Here is a 24,897-nt window from a genome sequence, read left to right on the forward strand (position 1 = left end):
GATAAATCACAGTTCTTGGTTTTTAGGGGAAGAAGTGAAGGAAGCAGGCAAGCTTCCTTGAGGCTTGCCAAAGATGTATTCTGGATTCTGGAGTCCAGAGTCTCCAGCCTCTCTCTTCTTCATCCTTCAGCCAAGTGACTCTGACTTCTCTCCCCCAGCCCTCCAATCTTTGCCTACAATTATCTCTCTACCAAAATATTCTGGAAGTACCAATGGTGAGGAGAGTCATCACTATACCATCTCATCTAAATATGTATATGGAGCCATTATCTCACAATAGAATAGGTAATTAGCCTTAAGTGCTATCTTGTCTGATTCAAGCACATCTTTTTCAGAGTTTCAGCCCTCTACAAGTATACATTCACTTTGTCCTTTTTTTCCTGTTTTCTAAATTAAGTTCTTAGAGATCAACCACTCTGTATCTCCAGCCACCATTTGGCACAGTCAAAGCACACAGTTGTAATGTTCTTGAATTGTGAGGGTCTGTTCGTCTGCTCAATTATAATCCTTCTCTGGGAGGAGATCGGTAAAAATCTTTTCCTCTGTGCGCAGGTTTCTTGGGAGCTCTGAATCTCCTCCAACTCTTGTCCTTTCTCAAATCAGACTGGTCTCCTTTCAGCCTGCCTGGCGTCAAGACTTTATCCCAGAGTCCATTCTCTCAGACCCAATGCTGCCCTTCTTTTATCCTCCCAGAGAATGGGCGTGGGATAACGCAAGGGCTTCTGGGTTAGCCAATGAGCTTGCTCCTCCTAGAATTCCTAAGGTGTAAACTCCCTTTAAAGGCCCAAACCAAAGGTCTGAGCCAGAGAACTGTCAAGTCAACCTGAATTCTCACCTTGTCACTGTCCAGACAACCTGAGTTCTCACCTTGTCACTGTCCAGACAACCTGAGTATTGTAATCAATATGAATTAAATTAAGTTGGTACAGATAAGTGGATTTATAAAGGATGAACAGTCTCCAGAGACCAGTGTGTTTTTCTTAGGTATTTAACATGGATATATTGAAGGTTTAGGAATCCTTTTTCATCTATCCATTAAAGTATATAAGCATGCAAATTCTATTGGCCTTGTTTGAAACTGAATTGTAAAATTTCAAAGTATGACCACTGTGAGGATTAAATCAATTTTTGTTTTCCAGTAGTTAGCACTTTTAATTAGGGAGCAAAGAGAAAGAAATTGAAAATTAAGTAAGCCCAGTTGGTTTTATAGAATTATTTTTATTTTATCCAAGAGCTATGTGGTCTCTGACCTTTTAAAATAACTATATTATCAAGCCTTTAAACACTGGAAATAGATCTAAACAGGAGGACAGTATTGTAACTTCAACTTTGCTGGAATAGTGAGCTATACATACAGGTCAGTAACTGTGCAGTTACCTAAATTTTGGAAGTTACTACCAATTTAAATAAATTTTGACATGAAGAAAATTCAATAAATGGATTTCAAATGTTTTTCCAATAGGAGGCTAGGGGTAAGTCTGAAGCTAACCAACAAGGAAAAGACAGATACCTGGGCAAGTTGCCAAAGGATTATTGCTAAGGCATCATTAAGAGCATATACCAGTACTGGTGACACTGGTGAGTCAGCCCAGATATCTGGCAAATTTCAGGGCAAATTGTATAATGTTGAATCTCCTCAGAATTCACATAGGGCTTTGGACCCAAAGAAAGAAATTTCCCTATTTGTGGAAAAGTAGCATATGATGAAGATACCCTGGTAATTTCTTAAATAAATGAGTCTTACCTTGAAATTCCTGGAGTTGGAAAAAATAACAGTCTAATTCACTTTAATGCTTTAAAGATAATTATTGCAATTCAAAATTGAATTATTAACATCACTTTCCTTTAAGTATGTAACTAGAAGCTAATTTTGTTGTTTACTTCATTAATACTATGCTGTATTGTTAACTTTAGCCAACAGGTCAGAAATATCATTTTTTCATAGAATAGAAAACATTTAATATAAATAAAAACTATTGTTTATGCCCTTCCATTTAATTTAAGCCTAAAAGAAGGCATTTTTATTGAATTCTACTGGACTATAGGGGGAAAATCATTTGAGGTCTACGTACAAGAAAACAACTAATGTTTGAACAGAGTATCTGTTCTAGTAAGGAGACTTTCAAACGAACTACACCTTATTAACTAGAATTAATGAAGAATAAGAATAGAGAATATAAAATTTTATTCTGTAACTGCCTGTCTATTTGTCATTAGTATAGATTCTCATTTTTCTACTTTCCCTCTATCTTTTTAGGTCATATCTTACTATGGTACAGTCATATCTCATTATCAAGGATGTCATGACATCTTATTCAGTTCTTATCCATGTCTTCACATATATCATAGAGGATTGACACACCATAAAGTGGGTGCCTTTGTATGTTGTGAGGTGTTTTTTTAAAATAGATTCATTATTTAACTTATCTTATTTATTCCTTGCTAAAAAGGGGGGGCAAAAAAGACAAGAAAACTATAATGCAAATTTAAAAGAAAAGCGATAGCCATCAAGCACTTACCTCTTATACAAAGGAGGTCAAGGCAAACAAAGTCAGCACTACTTTTTAAATAGAGGAGGGCAGAGAGAAATTATAAGTAGCTTTACTTTATAAAATAGTGAAAAACAGAAGAAAAAATAAGTCTCCAGATGTTGAACATGAGACCCAATTAAATCAAAAAATCAGAGAACACTTTCAGATTAAACTTTTGAAGTAAAGCAAATAATGTGACCAGTAACAAATTTGCCAGTTTTTCTATAGCAGACTGTTCTCATTTCTAATGACAGTGCCATTTCCACATTTGAACTCAGGATATTATGTGTAGACTCCATATCTAATGTGTAGAAAAGAGATCAAATTAGGAATATGGAAGGATCTAACCATAGGATGCATAGAATAAATCTATGCTGATTTTACCATGAAAATAAAAATAAAATAACATAAACTATTTTAAATGCTTATCATCATTTATTCTCCCCTTGTCTTAAAGTTTCTCCAGTCTTCTCATTAACAGCTAACATGGACAAATCCTTACTTATACCCATTACCATCAATCCTAATCAGTTGTATTATTTGGACTAAGGACACTTTCATCTATGGTTTTCCTCTTTCCTTTTAAATTTTTGACCACTTTTCTAAAGCTATTATCTTATATTTCTTTTTGGGCCAAACTCCTGAAAAAAGCAATTTGCATTCATTACTCAGTTTTTTCTTTACTCAACTTTTTCTTATCTTCCCTTCCTTCTTGGTTTCTTGCATTTTGTTTTCTGGCCCTATTACTCAATTGATTTTATTCTGTGAGATTTCTAATTATTATTCTTTAGTCATTCAGTCTTGTTTGAATCTTTGTGAACCCAAAGAGCATAAGTTCATAGATTTTTTTTTCTTGGAAAAGACATTGGAGTATTTTACCATTTCCTTCTCCATCTTGTTTTACAAATGAGGGAACTGAGGCAAACAGGATTAAAATGACTTGCCTCAAAGTCAGATAGTAGGTATCTGGAACCAGTTTTGACCTCAGGTATTCTATACTTCAAACTCAGCACTCTTTTTCCTAGTTATAATCAATTAAATCACTTGGCTTTTTTCAGTAATTTTACTTCAACTTGCTGTAACATTTGGTTCTGTTGACTATACTGTTTTCCTACTGGATGCTATGCCCTGTGTAATAATTACCTTTCCTCATTTGCTTCCTATTTGTCTGAATCTTACTCATTTTCCTTTGTTACTTCATAATTCCATGTCCTATCTCCTTTTTTTTTAATAGTTTTTATTTACCAGGTATATGCATGGGTAATTTTACAACATTGACAATTGCCAAACCTGTTGTTCCAATTTTTCCCCTCCCTCCCTCTCCCCAGATGGCAGGTTGACCAATACACGCTAAACATGTTAAAGTATAAATTAAAAGCAATATATGTATGCATGTCCAAACAGTTATTTTGCTGTATAAAAAGAATCAGACTTTGAAATAGTGTACAATTAGCCTGTGAAGGAAATCAGAAATGCAGGCAGACAAAAATAGAGGGATTGGGAATTCTATGTAGTGGTTCATGGTCATCTCCCAGAGTTCTTTTGCTGGTTATAGCTAGTTCAGTTCATTACTGCTCTATTGGAACTGATTTAGTTCATCTCATTGTTGAAAATGGCCACATCCATCAGAACTGATCATCATATAGTATTGTTGTTGAAGTATATAATGATCTCCTGGTCCTGCTCATTTCACTCAGCATCAGTTAATATAAGTTTCTCCAGGCCTTTCTGAAATCATCTTGTTGGTCATTTCTTACAGAACAATAATATTCCATAATATTCATATACCACAGTTTATTCAGCCATTCTCCAATTGATGGGCATCCACTCAGTTTCCAGTTTCTGGCCACTACAAAGAGGGCTGCCACAAACATTCTTGCACATACAGGTCCCTTTCCCTTCTTTAAGATCTCTTTGGGATATAAGCCCAGTAGTAACACTGCTGGGTCAAAGGGTATGCACAGTTTGCCATGTCCTATCTCCTAATCATGTTTCTTCCCCTCCCCAAAGCATTTCTCTGAGCCCTTTTTTTGTGTGTGTGTGTTTATCTCTACATTTAGCAAGTTTATCATTGACCTTTAAGTGAATGGCTCTCAGAATTATATACCCAGCCCTAGTTTCCTAAGTCTCTCTTTGGAATCTCTTTTTAGGATATCCTACAGTCATCTCAACTTTTCTTCATGTACCAGACAGAACTTATTATTTCCCGTCACTCCAAACACTTCCATGTTTCAGTTGAAGACACCATCATCCGAGTCACTAAGGTCTCTAGTCTCTGACTTATCCTAGACTTTTTCTCACTGTAAGTTAATTGCTGAGTCTTGTTGATTCTACCATCACATCTCTTTTATATATTCTCTTTCCACTCATTTGATTGACACATTAGTTCAGACCTCTCAGTACCTTTTCCCTTGTCTGTCTCCTCTTTCCTTCAAGTTTCTTTCCAGTTCATTCCATCTTCTACATAACCATAAAAATATTTTTTCCTTTAGCATAGATCTAATGATATCACTTAGCTATATTTACCACTAACCTCCAGTGATTACTCTCCTAAATGTAGTATTACATATAAGCTCTGTTATATAAAGTGTTTTTTTTTGTTGGAGTTCCATCCATAAATTCATATTTTTGCTTATTTCTTTGTTTGTTATACCCTTTCATCAAAATGTACTGAAATATGGTTATATAGCTGAGGCATTGTTTTTTCCAATGTTCTAAGGTAAGAGATAATGAGTTGCTGAATGACTTGGAAGAGATCACTTTAAATTGGGTTGATTAGCAAAAGAAAAAAAAAGTTATGGAAGATTTGAGTTTCAGGCAGGTTTTAAAGAATAGAAGAAAAAGAAGATTATTTTGTGGGTGGAATGGCACCAGCAAAAGTGAATTACTATTTATTTGGGTATCTTCTAGTTTCTACCTGTTATTTCCTAGCTAACAGTTATATTTCTCAAAGAAATATTCTGTTAATCTTAGCCTATATCCTAACACATATAACCACACAACAAACATTTTGCTATTTCTATGATATAAAATGACCCTGGAAACATCATTCCTGGTCAAATGAATCCCATGACAGATAGAGCAAGAAGAGCTAGTTGAGTTGAATGAACTGCTTTTGTATAAATAGTAGAAAATTGACTGGATAGAGAAATAGAAAATAGAAAAACAAAAAAACAAAAAACAGAACATGACTGGGGAGTTAACAGTTTGAGAGAAGTTTCATGAAAGAATTACTACAACTTTTTATAAAAAAAGTTCCCCAACATAATTCAAACCATATAGCTGTCACATAGATTACATAGATATATAACCACAAAAAGTTGGGCAGATTCATTTTTTATAAAAAAGCCAGTGAAGTTAGGTATGATACTCAGAAATTCAAAGAATAATCATTTCATTTGTGTGGGCATATATTCCCCGATTGCAGAATTCAGTTCCTTTGTACCTTTTTGAAAGTTGTTATGCCAGGAAATAATTCATGAATGAATTGAATAAAGAATATTGTTGTGAGCTACTCTACACTTGGACTGGTCCTTGGGCAGCAGATCATTGTCCAGTCTGTCTGCAGTCAAAGCTTTTCCATCCTGTTAAGGGAATACATTGTTATCAGATGTTCTCTCACTAAACCTTGAACACATTTAGAAATTAGGCGTAAAATTAAACTTGTTGCTTTTCTGGATTTTGCTTTTGTTTCTACTTGAAACATAATTTTTTTTACTTAATTTTTTTAAAATTCATTTTACTTCAATAGGAATTTTCATAAATATTTAGGCCTCAACTTGAACAAGTACTTAGAAACTGTTTTACTTTTTTTTTTTTTTTTTTTTTGTACTGCTAGTTCATCTTTATTGGTATGATTAACCTACCATATTTTCCCCCCAGCTACTTGAATGACTTGGACAGAATAGCACATCCAAATTATATCCCAACACAGCAAGATGTTCTCAGAACCAGAGTGAAAACGACAGGAATAGTTGAAACACATTTTACTTTCAAGGATCTTCATTTTAAGTGAGTGTATAACATATGCATGATGTATAATTTTTAAATATAAAACTCATTGCTTAAGAAATGCAAAGCTTAGAAGTACAAATATTTAAAGACCTAAATGTTGAGAAGTGATAAATTGTTTTCTCAGAAATGGAAAAAGTATGATTTCCAATGAAAAAATATAAGAAATAAATATTCTGGGAGTGATATTTAAATTTTAGCCAGAAAGATATGGAATTTCTACCTACCCACCTTAGTTTTAGGGGTAGAGATTTAAAAATAATTTTTTTCTATAAAGTTCATGAACAAAAATTGAAGAGCTAATGCTACTAAATTGTGATATTATACATATATGTGTGTGTGTTTAGTGAAAATTAATGTATTCACAAAATTTTAAAGTTATTAAATTATTTGAAATAATGAAATTTCAAGTTATTGAATGATGCAAAATAATGTAAAATAATTAAAAATTTGAAAATTTCTGTGGAGCCATTTTGTCATTTCTTTGGCTATATATCTATTAATTAGCTCTACCTTTGTGATTTCTCAGTCTTCTTACAGAGTATTGTATTATACTTATCTCTTGTTTACATTGTTATTTATTATGAAATGTTCTTTTTGTGGATAAGGGGACTAAGTACCAAAGGTTAAAAGGAGTATCCTATTAAATATTAAAGCAAAATGTCTATAATATTTATTATTTTTATCAGTTTAAAAAATATCTCTACAAAAGGTATAGAAAAGCTACCACATTTGTAAAATCCCGAAATAGCTTTTTCTTTTTTTTTTTAATATTCAAATGTGCCTGCTTTATTCATAAAACTGAATGATGTGTTTTTCTCTCTTTTCATTTCTGCTTGCTCCCTTTTTCTTTTATGTTAAAACTTTCATGTTTTAATTTTCCCTCTGATTTTCTCATTTTTCCCATTTAAATCTTTGTCATTAAAAAATAAGACCTCTATTCACTTTATTCTCTTTAGCTTATCTTTTGAAAAGTCCAAGTTCATGGAAAATTAAGGTGTATGTTTCAAGTGAGATGGGAAATTATATTCACATGATCATAAAGTTCTAAGGGCAGATGTGCAGTATCAGGACTGCTCTGTTTTTAAAAAGACCAATTTTAGATTCCAGTAAAACAAATGGTGTATTTTATGTTATGTGTCCTTTTTTTTTTCAGAATATATTTAGTATTATTTGGTAAATGTCTATAATGTCTCTAGCACTAAAAATGTTTCCAGAAGCCTCTCATTCATTGAGTGGGATATTAATATATTGAAGATTCTATTATAAAGTAGTCTCATGGCATGGACCCAAAATCATTATTGGCATGTCAACTAATTAGCTAACTTACTCTACGTTGGATTATTACTGGGTTTTAGGTTTTCAATGAAAAAGCAAAAACACTCCCTCAAGAAGCTTACATTTTAATAGGAAAGACAACATATAGGTAGATAGGTATATATAAGACAAATATAGAGTGGAATGATGATATCCTTGGAGAGGAAATTAGTACAAGCTATGGAAACAAGGAATAGCCTATTATGGTGTCTGCTTGGTCTTGAAGGAAGCCAGGGACTATAAGAATCAAATGATATGAAAAACAACATTCCAAATATGAAGATAGCCAGTGTATAGAACATAGAAGAAGTAAATAGTTGGTATGTATAAGGAACAAAAAAGACAATGTGTGGTTGTACATCATAGTGCCTGAAATGTTAAGCAGGAACCATATTGGCAAGATCTTTTTTAAAAATATATATTTTTTATTTTCAAAATATATATAAGGATAGTTTTCAGTATTCACTCTTGAAAAACCTTGTATTCCAAATCCCCCCCCGTTTCCATAACCCTTTCTCCTAAATAGCAAGTAATCCAATATGCTGCACAGTAAAGTTCTTCTGTATATATATTTCCACATTTATCATGCTCACAAGAAAAAAAATAGATCAAAAATAAGAAAAAAAAATGGGAGAGAAAACAAAAAGCAAACAACAATAGAAAAGTGAAAATACTGTGTTGTGATTCACATGAAGTTCCCACAGACCTCTCTTTGGGTGCAGATGTTTCTCTTCATTCCCAAGATATATTGAAATTGACCTGAATTACCTCATGGGTAAAAAAAAGCCAAGTATATCAGGATTGATAATTGCATATTGGTTTGGTAAATATATTGTTACTTTTGTTCTACTCACTTCACTTAACATCAATTCAGATAAGTTTCTCCAGGTCTCTCTGAAATCATTCTGCTGATAAAACAATAACATTTCATAATATTTATATACTATAATGTATTTATCCATTTTCCAAATAATGGGCATCTACTGAGTTTCCAGTTCCTTGTGACTACCAAAAGGGCTGCTGCAAATATTTTCCACATGTGGGTCATTTTCCCTTTTTTATTGAGATACAGACCCAGTAGAGACACTGCTGTATCAAAGGGTATGGACAGTTTGATAGCCCTTTGGGCATAGTTCCAGAATGGTTGGATCACTTCACCAACAATGTATCAGTATCCTAGTTTTACAGCATTCCTCCAACATTTATCTTTATCTTTTCCTGTCCTAGCCAATCACAGAAGTATATAGTGATACCTCAGAGTTGTCTTAATTTGCATTTCTCTTATCAGTACTGATTTAGAACATTTTTTTCTTATAACTAGAAATAGCTTTAATTTCTTCATCTGAAAATTTTATGTTGCTATCATATGACCATTTATCAGTTGGAGAATGGCTTGTATTCTTATAAAATTGAGCCAGTTCTCTATATATTTTAGAAACTAGACCTTTATCAGAACCCTCGGATGTAAAATTCCCTCCTTTTCCCTGTTCTCTGCTTCCCTTCTAATATTTTCTGCATTGGTTTTGTTTGTACAAAAGTTTTTAACTTTCATTTGGAGAATGGCTGAATAAGTTATGGTACATTAATGTTGTGGAATATTATGGTGATGTAAAAAACAATCAGCAGGATGATTTTAAAAAGGCCTGGAGAGAGTTAGATGAACCAATGCTAAGTGAAATGAGCAGAACAAGGCTTCCATTATACAGGGAAACAGCAAGGTTATATGATGATCAATTCTGTTGGATTTAGGCCTTCTCACCAATGAGACAACTCAAGCCAGTTCCAATTATTTTGTGATGATGAGAGGGAGGGATTAATGGAACTGAGTGTGGATCACAACATAGCATTTTCACTTCTTTTATTGTTGGCTTGAATTTTATTTTGTTTCTTATTTTTTTTCCCTTTTGGATCTAATTCTTCTTGTGCAGTGAGATAATTATACAAATAAATATGCCTATATTGAATGTATATGTATGTTACTATGTTTAACATATATCGGATTACTTATCATCTAGGAGAGGGGGTGGGTGGAAAAGGAAGACATTGGAACAAAAGGTTTTGCAAGAATCATAGGTAAAAAAATTATACTTCCATATGATTTGAAAATAAAAAGCTTCAATTAAAAAGTTTTAACTTAATATAATCAAAATTATCCATTTTGCATTTCACAATGTTCTATAATTCTTCTTTGGCCACAAATTACTTCCTCCACAGATCTGAGAGTTAAACTATCCTTTGTTCTTCTAATTTACTTATAGTATCCCTCTTTCTGTTTAAACCATGAACCCATTTTGACCTTATCTTGGTATGGGGTGTTAGATGTGTATCATTGCCTAGTTTTTGCCACACTAATTTCCAAATTTCCCAGCAATTTTTGTCAAATAATGAGTTCTTATGCCAGAAGTTGGGGTCTTTGGGTTTATCAAACACTAAGTTACTATAGTTATTGACTATTGTGTCTATTCTTCCCTGTCTCCATAATAGCTATCTATGGTCAGCTATCTATGATCTTTTTGCTTTTTTTTGCTCATTTTTAGAGGTTGGCGTCTGCTCTTACTATAGTAGTGCAAAGTAGATATTTTTCCAACCTTCCTCTACAGATGACAGGGACTTCATTCTTCCCTGGGGCTGGTGCTGCTAGTTCCCTTCCCATATTGTGTAGGTATGACCAAGTCCCACATTTTGCTGTTGTTGGAGGCTCACTATTTACCTTCTGTAGTTGTGTTGGAGATCTCACATCTGGTCTGCTGCTCCACTGGCTTCTGAACCAGGACAGAGTAGCAAATTCTGTTTTATTTTGGTTAGTAGCCTCCCACTAGATTACTCCTGCACACGCAGGCCACTCTGTTCTGGGTTGTTGCACTCTGGTGTGTTGTGCCTACCCAGGGCTGCAACCCCCATTGAGACAAATCTTTCCTGAAGTTCTTCCAAAATATCTTCTGCTGGAAATTTGTTACACTCCAAATATTTGTGGATTTTATCACTCCAAAAAACATTCTTTCACTTCCACAACCTAGTTTGATCTGCTGTAGATCTAGGGTAAGGTAGGAAGAGCTCAAAGACCTATCAACTCTCTGCCATCTTGCTCTACCCCTTGGCAAGATCTTTAAATGCTAAATAAAGAAGCTTATACTTGATCCTCAATTTAATAGGGAACTTAAAAATATATTGAGTTGGAGAATGGGTGAAACAGGCAGACCTGCTTTTAGGAAAGTCTCCTAGCAAGCTGCTTGGAATTAGTAAAGACATGGAACAAAAAAAAATCTTAATTAGAAAGATTATTGGAATAGTGCAGTTATAAAGTAATCAAAGCAAGGTCTAGTATAGAAGCTGTGTGAATAGAGAGAAGACCTCTGCAGAAGACATGTTGGGGGGGGAGAATTTTATGATATAAAAGCATCCCTTTAGAGGAGATTAATATTTGCATATGGAGTGTGAAACTATTCTCAAAAGTCCATGACTAATATTTCAGTAATAATAACACAATTTTACTCATGGTCTCAGCTACAAGAAAACCTAACAATCACCAAATAATTTTGGAAAAGTCCTACGTTCTAAAATAAGTTGCAGTACAGAACATTGTAGGTGACAGGCACATTCACCTGGGAATTTTACCCAATAGTTTAGTTTATTTGATTACCCATAAAAATACATACTATATATTCATTCACAGTTCATCTTTTTTGGGGGGGAGTTGGGGGGAATGAGATATTGAACATCATTAAGCTTTCTAATAACTAAAGTTTCTCCAAAATGGGACATTTTTTGTCTTAAATTATTTTTGGGTCTCTTTATCAAGAAAATTTTATATCACTCTAAAGAAATATATTTTTTACACTAAATTTAATTTAGCATTTACTGGATTTCTCAGTTAGCATTAACAGCCTGTCTTCCTTGTATTTTGTAATAACAGCTTTTTTATTTCATTCTTCTGTTATCTTTTTTTTTTTTCCTTCTGGCAATTTGTCTAATGTCACTTCTCATCCTGTCAGATTTTAATAAGTTAGACTCTAATTTCAGCTTTTCCTTTTTTTAACAAAACTTGTTATAAATAGTGAAACATTAGTAAGCCATCAATAATCTTAAATCTGTCTTAGTACTAGATATTTGTGATGTTTTGGTCCATGTTTTATGTGTTGCCCTGAGTTTTAGGGGTAGAGTTTTACAAAAAGTACTTAGCACTTCAGGCATATTCCCTGAGGAGAATTTGCTACAAGAAGGAGACAAGTCTTAAATAAAATTTAAATGAAGGGATGAGTTGAAATCAACACTATTAGAAGAATTCACCCTTAGAAAAAATAATTTATTCAAGATTCAGAAACCTTTTTTCACTTATTTGTTACTAAGAGCTTGTTCTAGAGGATTGAGGTTGCAGGTATCTGGTCTCTAGATAGATAATGGATTATTGCCAGTTTTTTTTTTTCTTTTAGTAATCACTACAAAGTGATTTCCATTATGGAGTTCTTTGGCACAGAACTCCAAAGTGTTAGAATTGTTATGAAGCTCCAGAATGTTTCCTAGCCTTCTAAAATTCAGTTTTAAAAGCTTGCTAACTTAAAGAATAAATAACAAATTTTGGAAATTAAAAAAACAGATAAAAATAGAGTCTAAATGGATTGTATTCTTTGCAGATAGAGAGAATAACACTAATCACAGGTCCATTAAAGTAAGGAATTAACTATTGATGCAGATTTATGTAGAATACCACTTTCACTTATTTCTGTCAGTTTATAGTTTATGATCAAAAGACCTATGACCTTCACTCATTATGTGCCACTAAGTCTCTGTGATTCTTTGTCTTTGCTTCCTTAATACCAAACAAGGATAAACATACCCAACTTTTTTTTCTTACTGTTTTAAGATATTTAAAATATTGATTACTACATGTATTGAAAAAATTAGTCACTTATTAACTTTAAGAAATTATTGACTCAACTATTGGAACATAAAGCAGGTCTTCCATGTAACATTTGCTTTAAATTTTGATTTGATTAAGTTTTGGAAATCCATGTTTGAGTCATCATTTTTATCTTTAGGCTGAGTTTCTAAAGTTCTATCATGTCTTTACCAGGCAAGTATAAACTAACCTGCTATATTAAATGATTACTCATGTTTTTTTGGTAGGCAAAATATATATTTCAGATGAGATAGCATCTTATATGTTTAGGGTGATTTAATGCCTTAAGGATAATTTTGGGTTATTTAGGAATTATTGAATTATTTTATCTTATTTTTGAACTGGTAATAATAAATTACTATTCTTGACAAAGTAATGGTGTCAGTTTTCCATGAGTATCATGTAAATCCCAGAAGAAAAAAAACAAAAGTATATTTTGGATGTCCTCAATGGAAAGACTCAGTATATTTAAGTAGAACAAAATACTTATCAGTATCTGATGTTAATTGAATTTGATGACAGTTCTCTTTAATTCTCTTCAGTCATTTCAGGCATGTCCCATACTTCATGATTGCCAGTAGGGTTTTCTTTGCAAAGATACTAGAGTGGTTTTCCATTTCCTTTTCTAGCTCTTTTTACAGACGAGGAAACTGAGACAGAATTAAGACTTGCCCAGGGTTATCCAGGACAAACATGATCACACATGTGTATATGTATGCATACATACATGCATGTATATACACATATACCTATAAAGCATATATACATATATGTCTACATATAAGACTATTTCTGAATTAAATAAGTCTTCTAATTGTATGTGTGTGTGTGTGTGTGTGTGTGTGTGTGTGTGTGTGTGTGTGTGAAATACTGACCATAGAAATATAGGAAATATTAAAAATAAAAAATCATTTCAAATAATTATTTTTAAACCAACTTCTTATAATATTTGTGTAGGATGATTTTATTTAACCCATAGTTTGGCTGGCAAAGAGTTCATACTCTTTTATAATCCATTCTAGCAGAAATGTCTCTACCAACTTCTTGTATGCTGATAACCAGAAGGCATTGAGAGATTGTGATATAATGAGGATCATATAATCAATCTGTGGTAGCAAGCCTTATCCTAAGGTCCTCTTGAGTCTGAGATCTGCCCACTTCTCAATTTAAACCTTTAAGTATCTATAATAATAAAGAAATTTAGGGTACTGATCCACTACTTTGACTAGTCAAGTTATTAACTTTTGGGTTCCCCCCCAATTCCTCTGAAATTCTTGACTGCACTATTTTTTCTTGGTATTCTGATTATTGTCCCTCTCTCTTACAAATTACTTTTTCCTATTTTACATGTTTTCATTTGTATAATATGTTTCATTCTCCCACTCCCAGCCCTCTATCCTATCTTTAATAGTAGACTTTAAAACAGGGACTTACTCATTTGTGGCTTTGTACTCACTAGTGCACCTGATAGACATTTAATAGATGCACATTAGATCTATTTTATTTCCATTTAGGTCAAACTTATAGCTAAAACTAAGAAAATATCCTACCCTAGTCATGTGTGTGTGTGTATATATATATATATATGAATAAAATAGGACCTTGTTTAGACATTAACCCACAACCCTCGTGTATATATATATATACGTATATATATATATATATATGTATGTATATATATGTGTGTGTGTGTGTGTATATATATATATATATATATATATATATATATGTATGTATAAAATAGGACCTTGTTTAGACATTAACCCACAACCCTCGCCCTGATCTTTGTTAACATAAAAAAGTCACTACACCAAATGAATAGTTATTAAAAACACAGATTTTCCTTAAATGTTTAGAGCCTTACCTCCTTCCATTATCTTTGCATGAAAATGGAGATATGAGCATGGTACTGAGTCCTTGTGATTTCACTTTTTCTTGTATTTTTTAAAATAATTAATCTTTTTTCTTTTTCCTAGGTAGCAATTAAAAGTTTCCATTCTCCCCAACTACACTTTCACTCATGACTAACTTCTTTTATATTTGTTATAACAATTTAAACATTTCCTTTTTTGATAAAGTATCTTTTTAAAATAAAGTATATTAGTAGGAAAGATATAACTTGTTATTGATGTGACAATTCAGTGATTTAAAATCTTATTCTGTATTTACCCCTGATTTGTCAATTTTTTTTTGCTTGGTTTCCTGGACTGCATTGTTATATGGTAGACTTTAGAGAAGTTTTATTTTCTTGTAAAATGCTCATGAAATTTGTGGAGCATAATTAAATAATAACAATAATAATTTATTATGATCTTTTTGTCTTCCTAAATGGCTGGGTTAAATATTCTGAAATCAGGTTTGATTTGTCTTTGTTCAAATTATCGGTTTTTTCCTCTGTGTTCTCCATAATTCAGACAAGCACACTTTCATAAATAATATTTTTTCTTGTATGTTTTAAGAGCCTTTCTTTATTAAGTGCTGGAATTTGATGACAATATTAAAGAATACTCTTGGAAGATATGGCTTCCTGTCCTGATTGTGATAATGACTCCGAAACTTTTTAAAAACAATTTACCCTCTCAAACTTCAGTTTCCTCATATTTTAAATGATGAATTGAATGAAATATTTTCTGAAGTATTTCCGGCTCTTAAGATCTATATACATATAACTATTCAATCTGTATTTAAAATTGTCTTTCTCAAAAACTGTCTGAAGTCTGTCAGTCTGTAGTTATCTGGATTTTTTAGACTAGGAGATTATTTTGACAATAACTTAGAAATTGGTGGTCAGGCTGTCATTTTTTTTAAAGTTTAATATTAAAATTCTTAGATGATCTCAGCAAGCTTTATTGTGCTTTAGTATGATAATTGTTAAAGTTCTTAATGTCTCTAAATCTGATCTTGTCCTCCTCAGTACTTAGTAAATTCCATATTGACTTAAAAAGTCAAAATGTCTGTCTGCTTGAAGAAGATTAGAACACAAACATCAATTATTTTATTCTTTAATTTAAACTAACAGAGAGAGAATGATTGTTGGAATAGGAGGGGGAAAAAAAAAAACTTGGCAGGAAGTTGTGATGCCATTCTATAGTTAGTTGGTGATTGGGCAGAGGACATTTGGACATGGCTAATAGGCACTCTGGATTTGGAAAAGAATATTTTATTGTACACACCCTCATGGATTAAAGTGCTTTAGCATCAATCAAGCCAGGAATGAATGGAGCTATCAAAAAGTGAAATTCTGAAGTTGAAGGGAATCATTTTTTCCAGGGAAGAAAAATGGGATTTATTTGAAAGGTTTCATGTGGTTGCAGAGGCAGCTCAACAAAAAATCTTAAGATTGTTAAGAATGAACAAAACTCAGAAGCAAGACCAAATTCTTAGTATAGTTTTATACCCCTAAAATTGTCTTAGAGATACTAACTCAGAAAGAATTGAGACTAGGGCTGGGAGAGACTAAGGACAAGAGAAAAAAAGAACTTTATTGGAAGAAAAAGAAAATCAAAGAAGGACTGTTTTCTTTCCTTGCAGTAGACACAATGATAATAAATTAGATTTATGCAATTCCTGCCTTTTCTGTTTTGTTTATCAAAGAGAATGACTTTTAAATTGGAAATGACAGAACAAAAATGATCAATGGGAAGTTGATATCAAAGATTAATAAGAAGATAGCAAAAGAACACCTAGGTCATCTTTCTCTGTGCCTTACTATCCCTAATCTTGTCCATCATTTTTACTTTAGGCCTTTAGTAGTTCTCTACCCCTTGATCCTTTTGGAGTTTATTATCCCTGCAATGGCTAAATTATTGTTCCTTTCCTAACTCAACCTCTTGGTGAATCATTTTAACTCTATACCATTCTCTGTATTTGAAATTTTTGGCTCCTTGCCAGATTTTATGCACCTATCTGTGTCAAACACTGTGCTAAGTACTTATTACAAAAAGCAATTCAAAAAACAATCTTGCTCTCAAAAAGCTTATTCTACATTCCAGCTACAGTGGCATATTTGCTATCCTCATATACCATATACCATTCCCCCCACCAAATCATTTATTGTTTCCATACCACCATAGTCTTCCATCCTTACCTCTACCTCCTTACACTGCTAATAAATCTCCACAGATATTACCTTCAATTTATGCAGTATATATTTTGTCTATATGCAACTGTTTGTTTGTTGTGTCCCCTTTAAATGTGTGACCCTGTTTTAGGATTTCTGTGTATCCCCAATGTTTATCCACAGTAATCATTTATTAAATGTTAGTTGACTCCTTAAATTTTTCTAGGTATTAGTAATGGAACATAGAACTTAGATAGGTACTTGATTATTATAGTACAAATACTCAATATGGAAATGTAAAAAAATATTCCCTTATTAAAATATGGAAATAATGAATTTTCTAAATATCAAGATTTCAAAAAAGCTGACCACACAATCATGATGACCTAATTCCTTCCCTGGATCAATAGATAATTCATATATGAATAATTCTAGTTGTTGTTTTCTGACCTAATAGGGCCAGGTAGTAACATTACCTTGGTTCTCTTTAACCACACTGGAATGGTTATGCAAAGTTATGAATTTGATCTCTGTGTAAGAAGTTTAAATCCAAGGGTAATATATTTATTCCTTAAGTCATAAAGGATATAAGAAAATAGATATGATTCAACACAGACCATCACCACTACCGAGAAAAAATCTCAAAAGCAATGACCATCTTTAAGTGCCATCTTTTTAAAAAGGAAAAAAAAATAGCTTTATGTCTTTGATTCTTTTTCAGATGAAAGTACTCATGCTTAAACATAATGTCATATAAAACATATATAATTTTAGATTTCAGGGTTGTATTTTACACCTATTATACAGTCACACTGAGCCAACACCGAAATAACAATCAATCTTTCTTCTTTGAATTTTCTTTGTTCCTCAGCCAGCTGGCTTTTACTCTATGCAATTCACTAAAACTGTTCTCACTTATGTAATTGTTTACTACCTTCTGGCCAAGGTTAATATCCTATTCTCAATCATTATGTCCCTTGACCTGTGGACTGAAGGAACATCACTTACGTCATCTTTGTCCTAGATTTTTTTCCTCTTCATCAATGGTGAAAATTGTAAGATGCTTCTATCATAAAATTCTCATTACCTCTAATTACCAGTTGAGACTTTAATGAAGCATAGAATTATTTTATATAGTACATTGAAAATACTATACAATATATTAATTGGTAGATAAAATTTAAGCATAACAACTAGGTTGTTGGCAGCCTTTAAGCCTTTATTCAGTTGGTAAATTAAGTCTTTTTTGCAATTCATTGAATGCCAGTAAATTTTTTTTTGGTAAATGTTTTTATTATATTTTTTTTTCCTTAGGAGATTGAGTGGATGGATATTTAAATGTCTCTCTCTCTCTCTCTCTCTCTCTCTCTCTCTCTCTCTCTCTCTCTCTCTCTCTCTCTCTCTCTCTCTCTCTCTCTCTGTCTCTTTGTGTGTGTGTGTGTGTGTAAATATAAATGCATATTTATAATCTTGGAATTTTACCTGTTTGATATAATCAAAGACATCTAAATGGAGAAATGATAGAGCATTGAACCTGAAGTCAGGAAGACCCATTTTCAAATTTATCTTCCAATACTTAATCATGGGCCCAGTTTTAACCTTTGCTTCAGTTTCTTAATCTGTAAAACGGGTATAAAATTCGCACCTATCTCTCAGGATTGTGGTAAGGATAAAATGAAATAATATTTGTAAAGTATCCCCAGAGTTATTTTAACTTTTCTTTAATCAGTAGTTATTTAGAACATTTTTATGTAATCACTGATTACTCTGATTTATTTCTCAGAAAACTGTTCACATTTTTGATCATTTATCAATTGAGCAATGGTTTGTATTCCCCTTCACATTTATAGACGGTAAAAACGAAATCCAAATATGTCAAATGACTTGGCTACCAAAAATAATAAATCAGTCTGCCATGTAGAAAGAGTTATGAAATTTATTACTTCATTATAGTTTATAGAAACTAAAAAATGAGATTCAGTCCTGACCTAAAATCACATACTTCATGAAAAAGCTACATCCTGTATCCTCTGACATAGCAAGAAAACAATTTTGTAGGCCTAAGTCTGTTAATAGATATTGTAAAATTAATTAAGTCTTTTTCTTTCTATTGTATAAATAATGTCACATCAACTAAGGTATTTTGAATAATATGTAGTTTGTATTGATCTGTACAATTTTTTGTGTTCCTTTCTAAATGTTTTGACTTTTTTAAAAGATGTTTTGTCTAATCAATTAGTTTATAATATATTTTTGGACATATATTATCTATCTTTTTTTATTTTCCTGTAGTAATGTGTCATTAATAGGAAGGAGTTCACTAATTCTTAACTATGAGTAGAATTAATTTTAAACAGTTTTTTTAAAGTGATATAGTTTTCTTTGCACACTTTCAGCATAAGATATGATTTAAGCTTTTAAAAAATACAAAATGTTGTACTGTTTTTTAAATTTACATTTATAACAGGATGCCTTGTAGCTATTTTGTTAACAATTCAGTATTTCTGAGATTGCTGAATATTTTGAAACCATGTCAACAAACTATTATTTCTTTTGAAGAATGTTTGATGTGGGAGGACAGAGATCGGAAAGGAAGAAGTGGATCCATTGCTTTGAAGGAGTAACTGCTATCATATTTTGTGTAGCACTAAGTGATTATGACTTGGTTCTGGCTGAAGATGAAGAAATGGCAAGTATAATCATTTTTAAGAACTAAACATCAAAGTTAATAGTATTGTTATTTTACCCAATATTGTTCTAAAAGAAAATTTTTACTTTTTGATTGATGATTAAAAGATAAACATTAATAGATCTTGCTATATCTTTAGTATATCTTTTAAAAGATCTACTACAGAAGGAATATTAGTTAGATGATGTAGTTTTAACAAGTTAAATATCTTTACTGATCAAACATGATGAGCTCCTGCAAGTCAGACATATCCACAACTCCCACAGGTGGAAGAAACTCTAGTTTGTTCCTTCTATCTTCCCCCCTTTTAATTACAAGGGAACTTAAGAAGACAAAAACGATTCTGCATTTATATCTGTAAGCACGCTTTTTCATAGAGCAAAGGTCATATTTCCTATCTTTTACTTAAAAGTAGTTTAAACAATCAATATATATTAGCAACATAATGTTATATATGAAAATTTTCATTATTCATATTGAAATAACATGGGCAAAAAAAAAAAAGCCATCACATAGGTTTTTTTGGAGATAAAGAAGGATGAATTTAGGAAGTAGGTAAAAAAAAATAGGTGTGCACTAAATTTTTCACCAACATGTGGAACATTGTGAAGCTACCTACATTATAGAGGTCAAGAAAATTTGTTTTTATTTATGTGTATTTAACCTAATAAACCATATTATAATTCAAGTAAAACCTGTAAGTTGAGCATTTTCAATTCTAACACATTTTCAGTACTTTCATTTCAAATAGGTAATAAGAAGATGCTACTTTTGAGTGGCAGTAATATATCTTAACAAGAATTCCTGTTAGTCACTTAATGAAGCCCTAAATGTTAGAAACTAATAAATTTATGAAATTGTTGTTACTCTTGACATAATTACATTTATATTATTTTTGCAATAGAATCGGATGCATGAAAGTATGAAATTGTTTGACAGCATCTGCAACAACAAATGGTTTACAGATACATCTATTATTCTTTTTCTAAACAAGAAGGATCTCTTTGAAGAAAAAATTAAGAGGAGTCCTCTTACTATCTGCTATCCTGAATATTCAGGTATTTTATTTTCTTTGGGAAACCTGTCAATTGCCTTAGTCTTTATGTATAACTGAAAAGTCCCTCAGTGGAAAATCACACTTTTACATGATACTATTCTTGCAAAAACTCCTACTTTTAATCATTCAGAGAAAACCAGTATTTGTTAAGGAAAATTTTTGTATTGGATGAAAGCCCATGTCACGTAGTGAATTAAAATTTTCTTGTTAGCCTCTGAGTTGAGAAAATCTAGGTATAAATGCACTTTCTGACAAGGTTAGTTTGTTTAGCTCCAAGCTGGGTAATTAGTGACTCAGTCAGGGCCCAAATAACTATTTAGGACTATAAAATGCATAATACTTGCATATCTGCAATGGAGGAAGTTGATCATCCTCATGATTTAACCCATTACTTGGTCCGTTTTTTGGATTTTTGATCTAGACCTTTGATTTCATCACTACTATAGATCATTTTAGGTGGGGAAATTTCTTCTACCAGTGAAGTTCTACCAGCATTTATCTCCCTGAACTGTTTCCCTAGAGCACTGATTGAGAGGTTTCTGGCTTTGGACTATACAGCTAGATTGTCAAAAGGGAGTATATACATTAATTCAGGTCTTCCTTGTTCCTTCTTATCCAAAGCGAGTTTTTAAGAGTACAAATAATTTTGTTAAAGTCACAAAAAGAAAGTAATTTTTAAATGGGTATTCCCCTGGAAATTAAAGAACGTTTCAGGGACAGAGTGCTATTTTAAAAGTTATCTTAAAAAGTGAGTAAAATTTGAGTAGGTAGTAATCAAAGGTACTGGGGATATACAGCAGAAAGTGAGTAGTTGAAATATAGAACATATGATGGGGCACAGCAAAAGAGAGGTTTAGAAAGGTAGACAAATTAAATTGCTAGAAAAATTTTATATTTCATGGATTTAACTCACAAAATAACATGTATGTAATACATTGTAATGTAATAACATTACTTATTGGTGACTTATTAGTGCCTTTAGTATATAAGTTACTTATTAGTATCATAGATAGTAAAATTCGCCTTTTTCAGAAATTTATTTTCAGTTTGTACTTTACACACACACACACACACACACACACACACACACACACACTTTGGCCTTGGCCTCCTCTTCTATTTCCCCTCCAGTGAATTCAATGATAAACTCCATGCCTATAATTCCCATTTCCCTGTATCCTCTCTTATCTCTTGTCTGAGCTACATTCTCATATCAGCAGCTGCCTTTCAGACATCTCAATTTTGTTGTTTCATAGGCATCTCAGGCTTAATATGTTCAAATTAGAATTCATATTTCCTCCCATATCCTTTCTTTTCCCAATTTCCCAATTTCTTTTGAGAGCTGCCACTTAATTTTCAGCCATTTAGGCTTATAGCCTTTACTTTAATTCATTCCACATATCCAATCTGTTGCCAAACCTTATCATTTCTGCCTTTAGAACAGGTCTAGATTATATTCCCTTCTCTCTACTCATAGTCATTATTTTAATTGAGGCCCTTAACTTCTCATCCGGATTATTGTAATAGCCTTCTATTTGGTCCCCTGATTCAGCTCTTATCATTGCAACCCATGTTCTTTGCTGTTGCAAATATATAAACAGTTTTCTTTTAGTGTAGGTCTGATCATTTTATACTTTTCCACCTCTACCACATACATAAACACACTCAATAACTTCATCTTCTTGCCCTCAGTTTCTTGATCTATAAGAAAGGATGTAAATTTACCTACTGACTTCATAGAGCAATTTAGAATAAAATAGAAAGAGATGCGGGGAGGGAAAGAGGGAGAGGGAGAAGGAGAAGAAGAGAATGGGGGGGAGAGAGCCAGAGAGAACAAGTGTGTATAGATAACACTACATAAAATTCACTTAATACTAATGTGAAATAAATTTTGCTTTGTTTGTAAAAAGACATTGAAATATGTTTAAAGTCAAGTTGAATTTGGGTAGTAAAATGTTATCATGTTATAAGAATTGACAGGATTATGGTTTTTAAAAATTAGATTTTTTAGAATGATACAAAGTGATCAGAACTAATAGAATATTGTACATAGTAACAGCAACAGCAATATTGTATAATGATCAATTATGAAAGATTAGCCATAGGTTAGCATTTATAAGCAGTACACTTTTTTTTTAAATTTGGAATTTTTTATTTTTGTTCCACTATTTTTCCCTTTTAAGGTTCCAACACATATGAAGAAGCAGCAGCATATATTCAGTGTCAATTTGAAGACCTCAACAAAAGAAAGGACACAAAGGAAATATATACCCACTTCACATGTGCCACAGATACTAAGAATGTTCAGTTTGTGTTTGATGCTGTAACAGATGTCATCATAAAAAATAATCTAAAGGATTGTGGCCTCTTTTAAGATTTTTAAGTTTAATGGTAAATCAAGTTTCTTAAGCCAAATGTAATTAAATCTGGAGCTGTATACACAGGAGCCTCTCTATAGTATGACCAGTTGTAGCATGAAATTCACAAGGCAGGTCCATCAGGGACCTAAATTGAAGATTGTTCCCCTTTCTCCCTCACTGGAAATATTAGAAGGACCTTATTGTAACACTGTTAAGCCTATAACAGAGTCCTTAAGCATGGAACCTAGGACAAAGTTATAGCGAGGCTCCAGTGTATGATATTTGCATATTTGCAAATATGGAAATTATTCTGTGCATACCTATATTTATAAGTTTAACTGTTGATCTTTAGATTTGAAGAATGGCTTCACAAAAATCTAATCTGATGGTTTTCAAGGTGACAAATATAAAGTAACTTGTGCTGAATGATAGACCAGTACTGTATTTGCCAGTTTTAAACAGCTTTATTTATGTTCATGTCTTGTAAATTTTTAAGTACAGTAATATTAAGAAACATTGAAAAACTACCTTGATTGTATGTATACTTGTAATTGTAGGAATGTTATTTGTACAAATACTGAACAAAATATTTTAATAACTTGGTTTGTCCTCTAAATTTGTTGTTTTATTGAAATGCTCTTAAAAGAGGATGAATATACTTGCCTTTGGATTGATTATTTAAATAAATCTTGTACATTTTAGCTTTTTTCTTTCTTTTTAAAGGTGCATGCTGCCTTCTCTTTTAGATTTCAGTTGCAAAACTAAAATGTTATTTCCTATTTTTTGATATGTTGTAGAAAGCCTTATACTTAGTATTATACCTGATTTTTATTCATTCAACTTGTTTTCACTCTTAAATTTGCTGATTGGCATATATGCATTGCCTTACTGGTGGTGCCAAGATTAATTTTTATACATTTTAAATGAATAAGCTTTTATTTATACATAAATTGAAGTAGATGTTGAGAGCATTTTTTGTGGGCTAAAATGTGAGTGTAATAAATTTAGAGACATTCATTTGTGTATTTCCTTTGGGAAACTCCTTGTATCTAGCATACATGATAGTTTGAATAGTCTACTACTGATTCAGCAAAAGCTTTAAATTTAGCTATATAAGTAGATTCAGATTTTATTATCTTGCTATGCTGAAGTTGCCCTTTTTTCTTCTTTTAGGGTATCCATATTTCCTTCAAGTGTCTTAAGTCTGTTTTATTTCATTTTAAAATGTTTCATTTCTTTTAAATATGAAGAATTATATTTTCAAAGAATACTAATGCTTATTTGAAGTAAATAATAATTAATACTCATAAGTGTTACATAACATTGAGATGTTGCACTTTGATAAAAATTCATCACTTTCCGATTACTTAAGCTTGTCTCCCCATGTATCTGTTTAAGCCATTCCTAGCAAAATTACAAAGGGCCATCTGCTCATCCCAGATAAATTGCTACTTTAGTTTTTTGCCTGTAAGCAAGTTAATGGTGTTTAGCTCATTTCATTTTAATCTAACAGTTATTGTTCATCAGTTTGTATGTGTGTGTTCTTTAAAGTGCTTTCATGTGACTTTGCATTTATGTCAGTCTCAAGTATAAGAGCTTTTTAAAAATAATTGGAAATAATTGGAAATTACCAAAATTTTTTAACTTTGTTGGTCTAAATTCTTTATGTGCCTTTTCTGAAAAATGTTTTTCATTGAATTTATTGATGGTAGAATGGCTATATATGTTCATAGTATTAAGATGAAAATAAAATGAGATTATACTATGAAGAAATTTTCATCACAGGAATTGTGTTTGAAGGAAAAACACAAAACAAGAAAGACGTACTGGTGAGCCATTACTGGTGAGGACCTGAACTTTATTCTCTGTAATTCTGTGTAATTCTAATAAAGCCTAATAAATTTAAGATTTTTAAAATTTTACAATCCATTTTGTTGGTTCCATGTCTTACTTTGAATTCAGAATATGTTGCAGT

General features: G+C 32.0%; 1 protein-coding gene across 1 annotated transcript in view; it reads left to right on the forward strand.

The window, feature by feature from the left end:
* Positions 1-24,851, forward strand: part of GNAI1 (G protein subunit alpha i1) — a 101,070-nt gene extending 76,219 nt beyond the window's left edge. The window contains exons 5-8 of the mRNA XM_074268484.1: positions 6,414-6,542; positions 19,376-19,505; positions 20,410-20,563; positions 22,746-24,851. Of these exons, the coding sequence (XP_074124585.1) occupies positions 6,414-6,542; positions 19,376-19,505; positions 20,410-20,563; positions 22,746-22,936 (604 nt within the window). The 3' untranslated portion in view covers positions 22,937-24,851. The remainder of the gene's footprint in view (positions 1-6,413; positions 6,543-19,375; positions 19,506-20,409; positions 20,564-22,745) is intronic.
* The last annotated feature ends 46 nt before the right edge of the window (positions 24,852-24,897 follow it).

This window comes from Sminthopsis crassicaudata, chromosome 5, assembly GCF_048593235.1.
Source record: "Sminthopsis crassicaudata isolate SCR6 chromosome 5, ASM4859323v1, whole genome shotgun sequence".
NCBI classification, from domain to species: domain Eukaryota; kingdom Metazoa; phylum Chordata; class Mammalia; order Dasyuromorphia; family Dasyuridae; genus Sminthopsis; species Sminthopsis crassicaudata.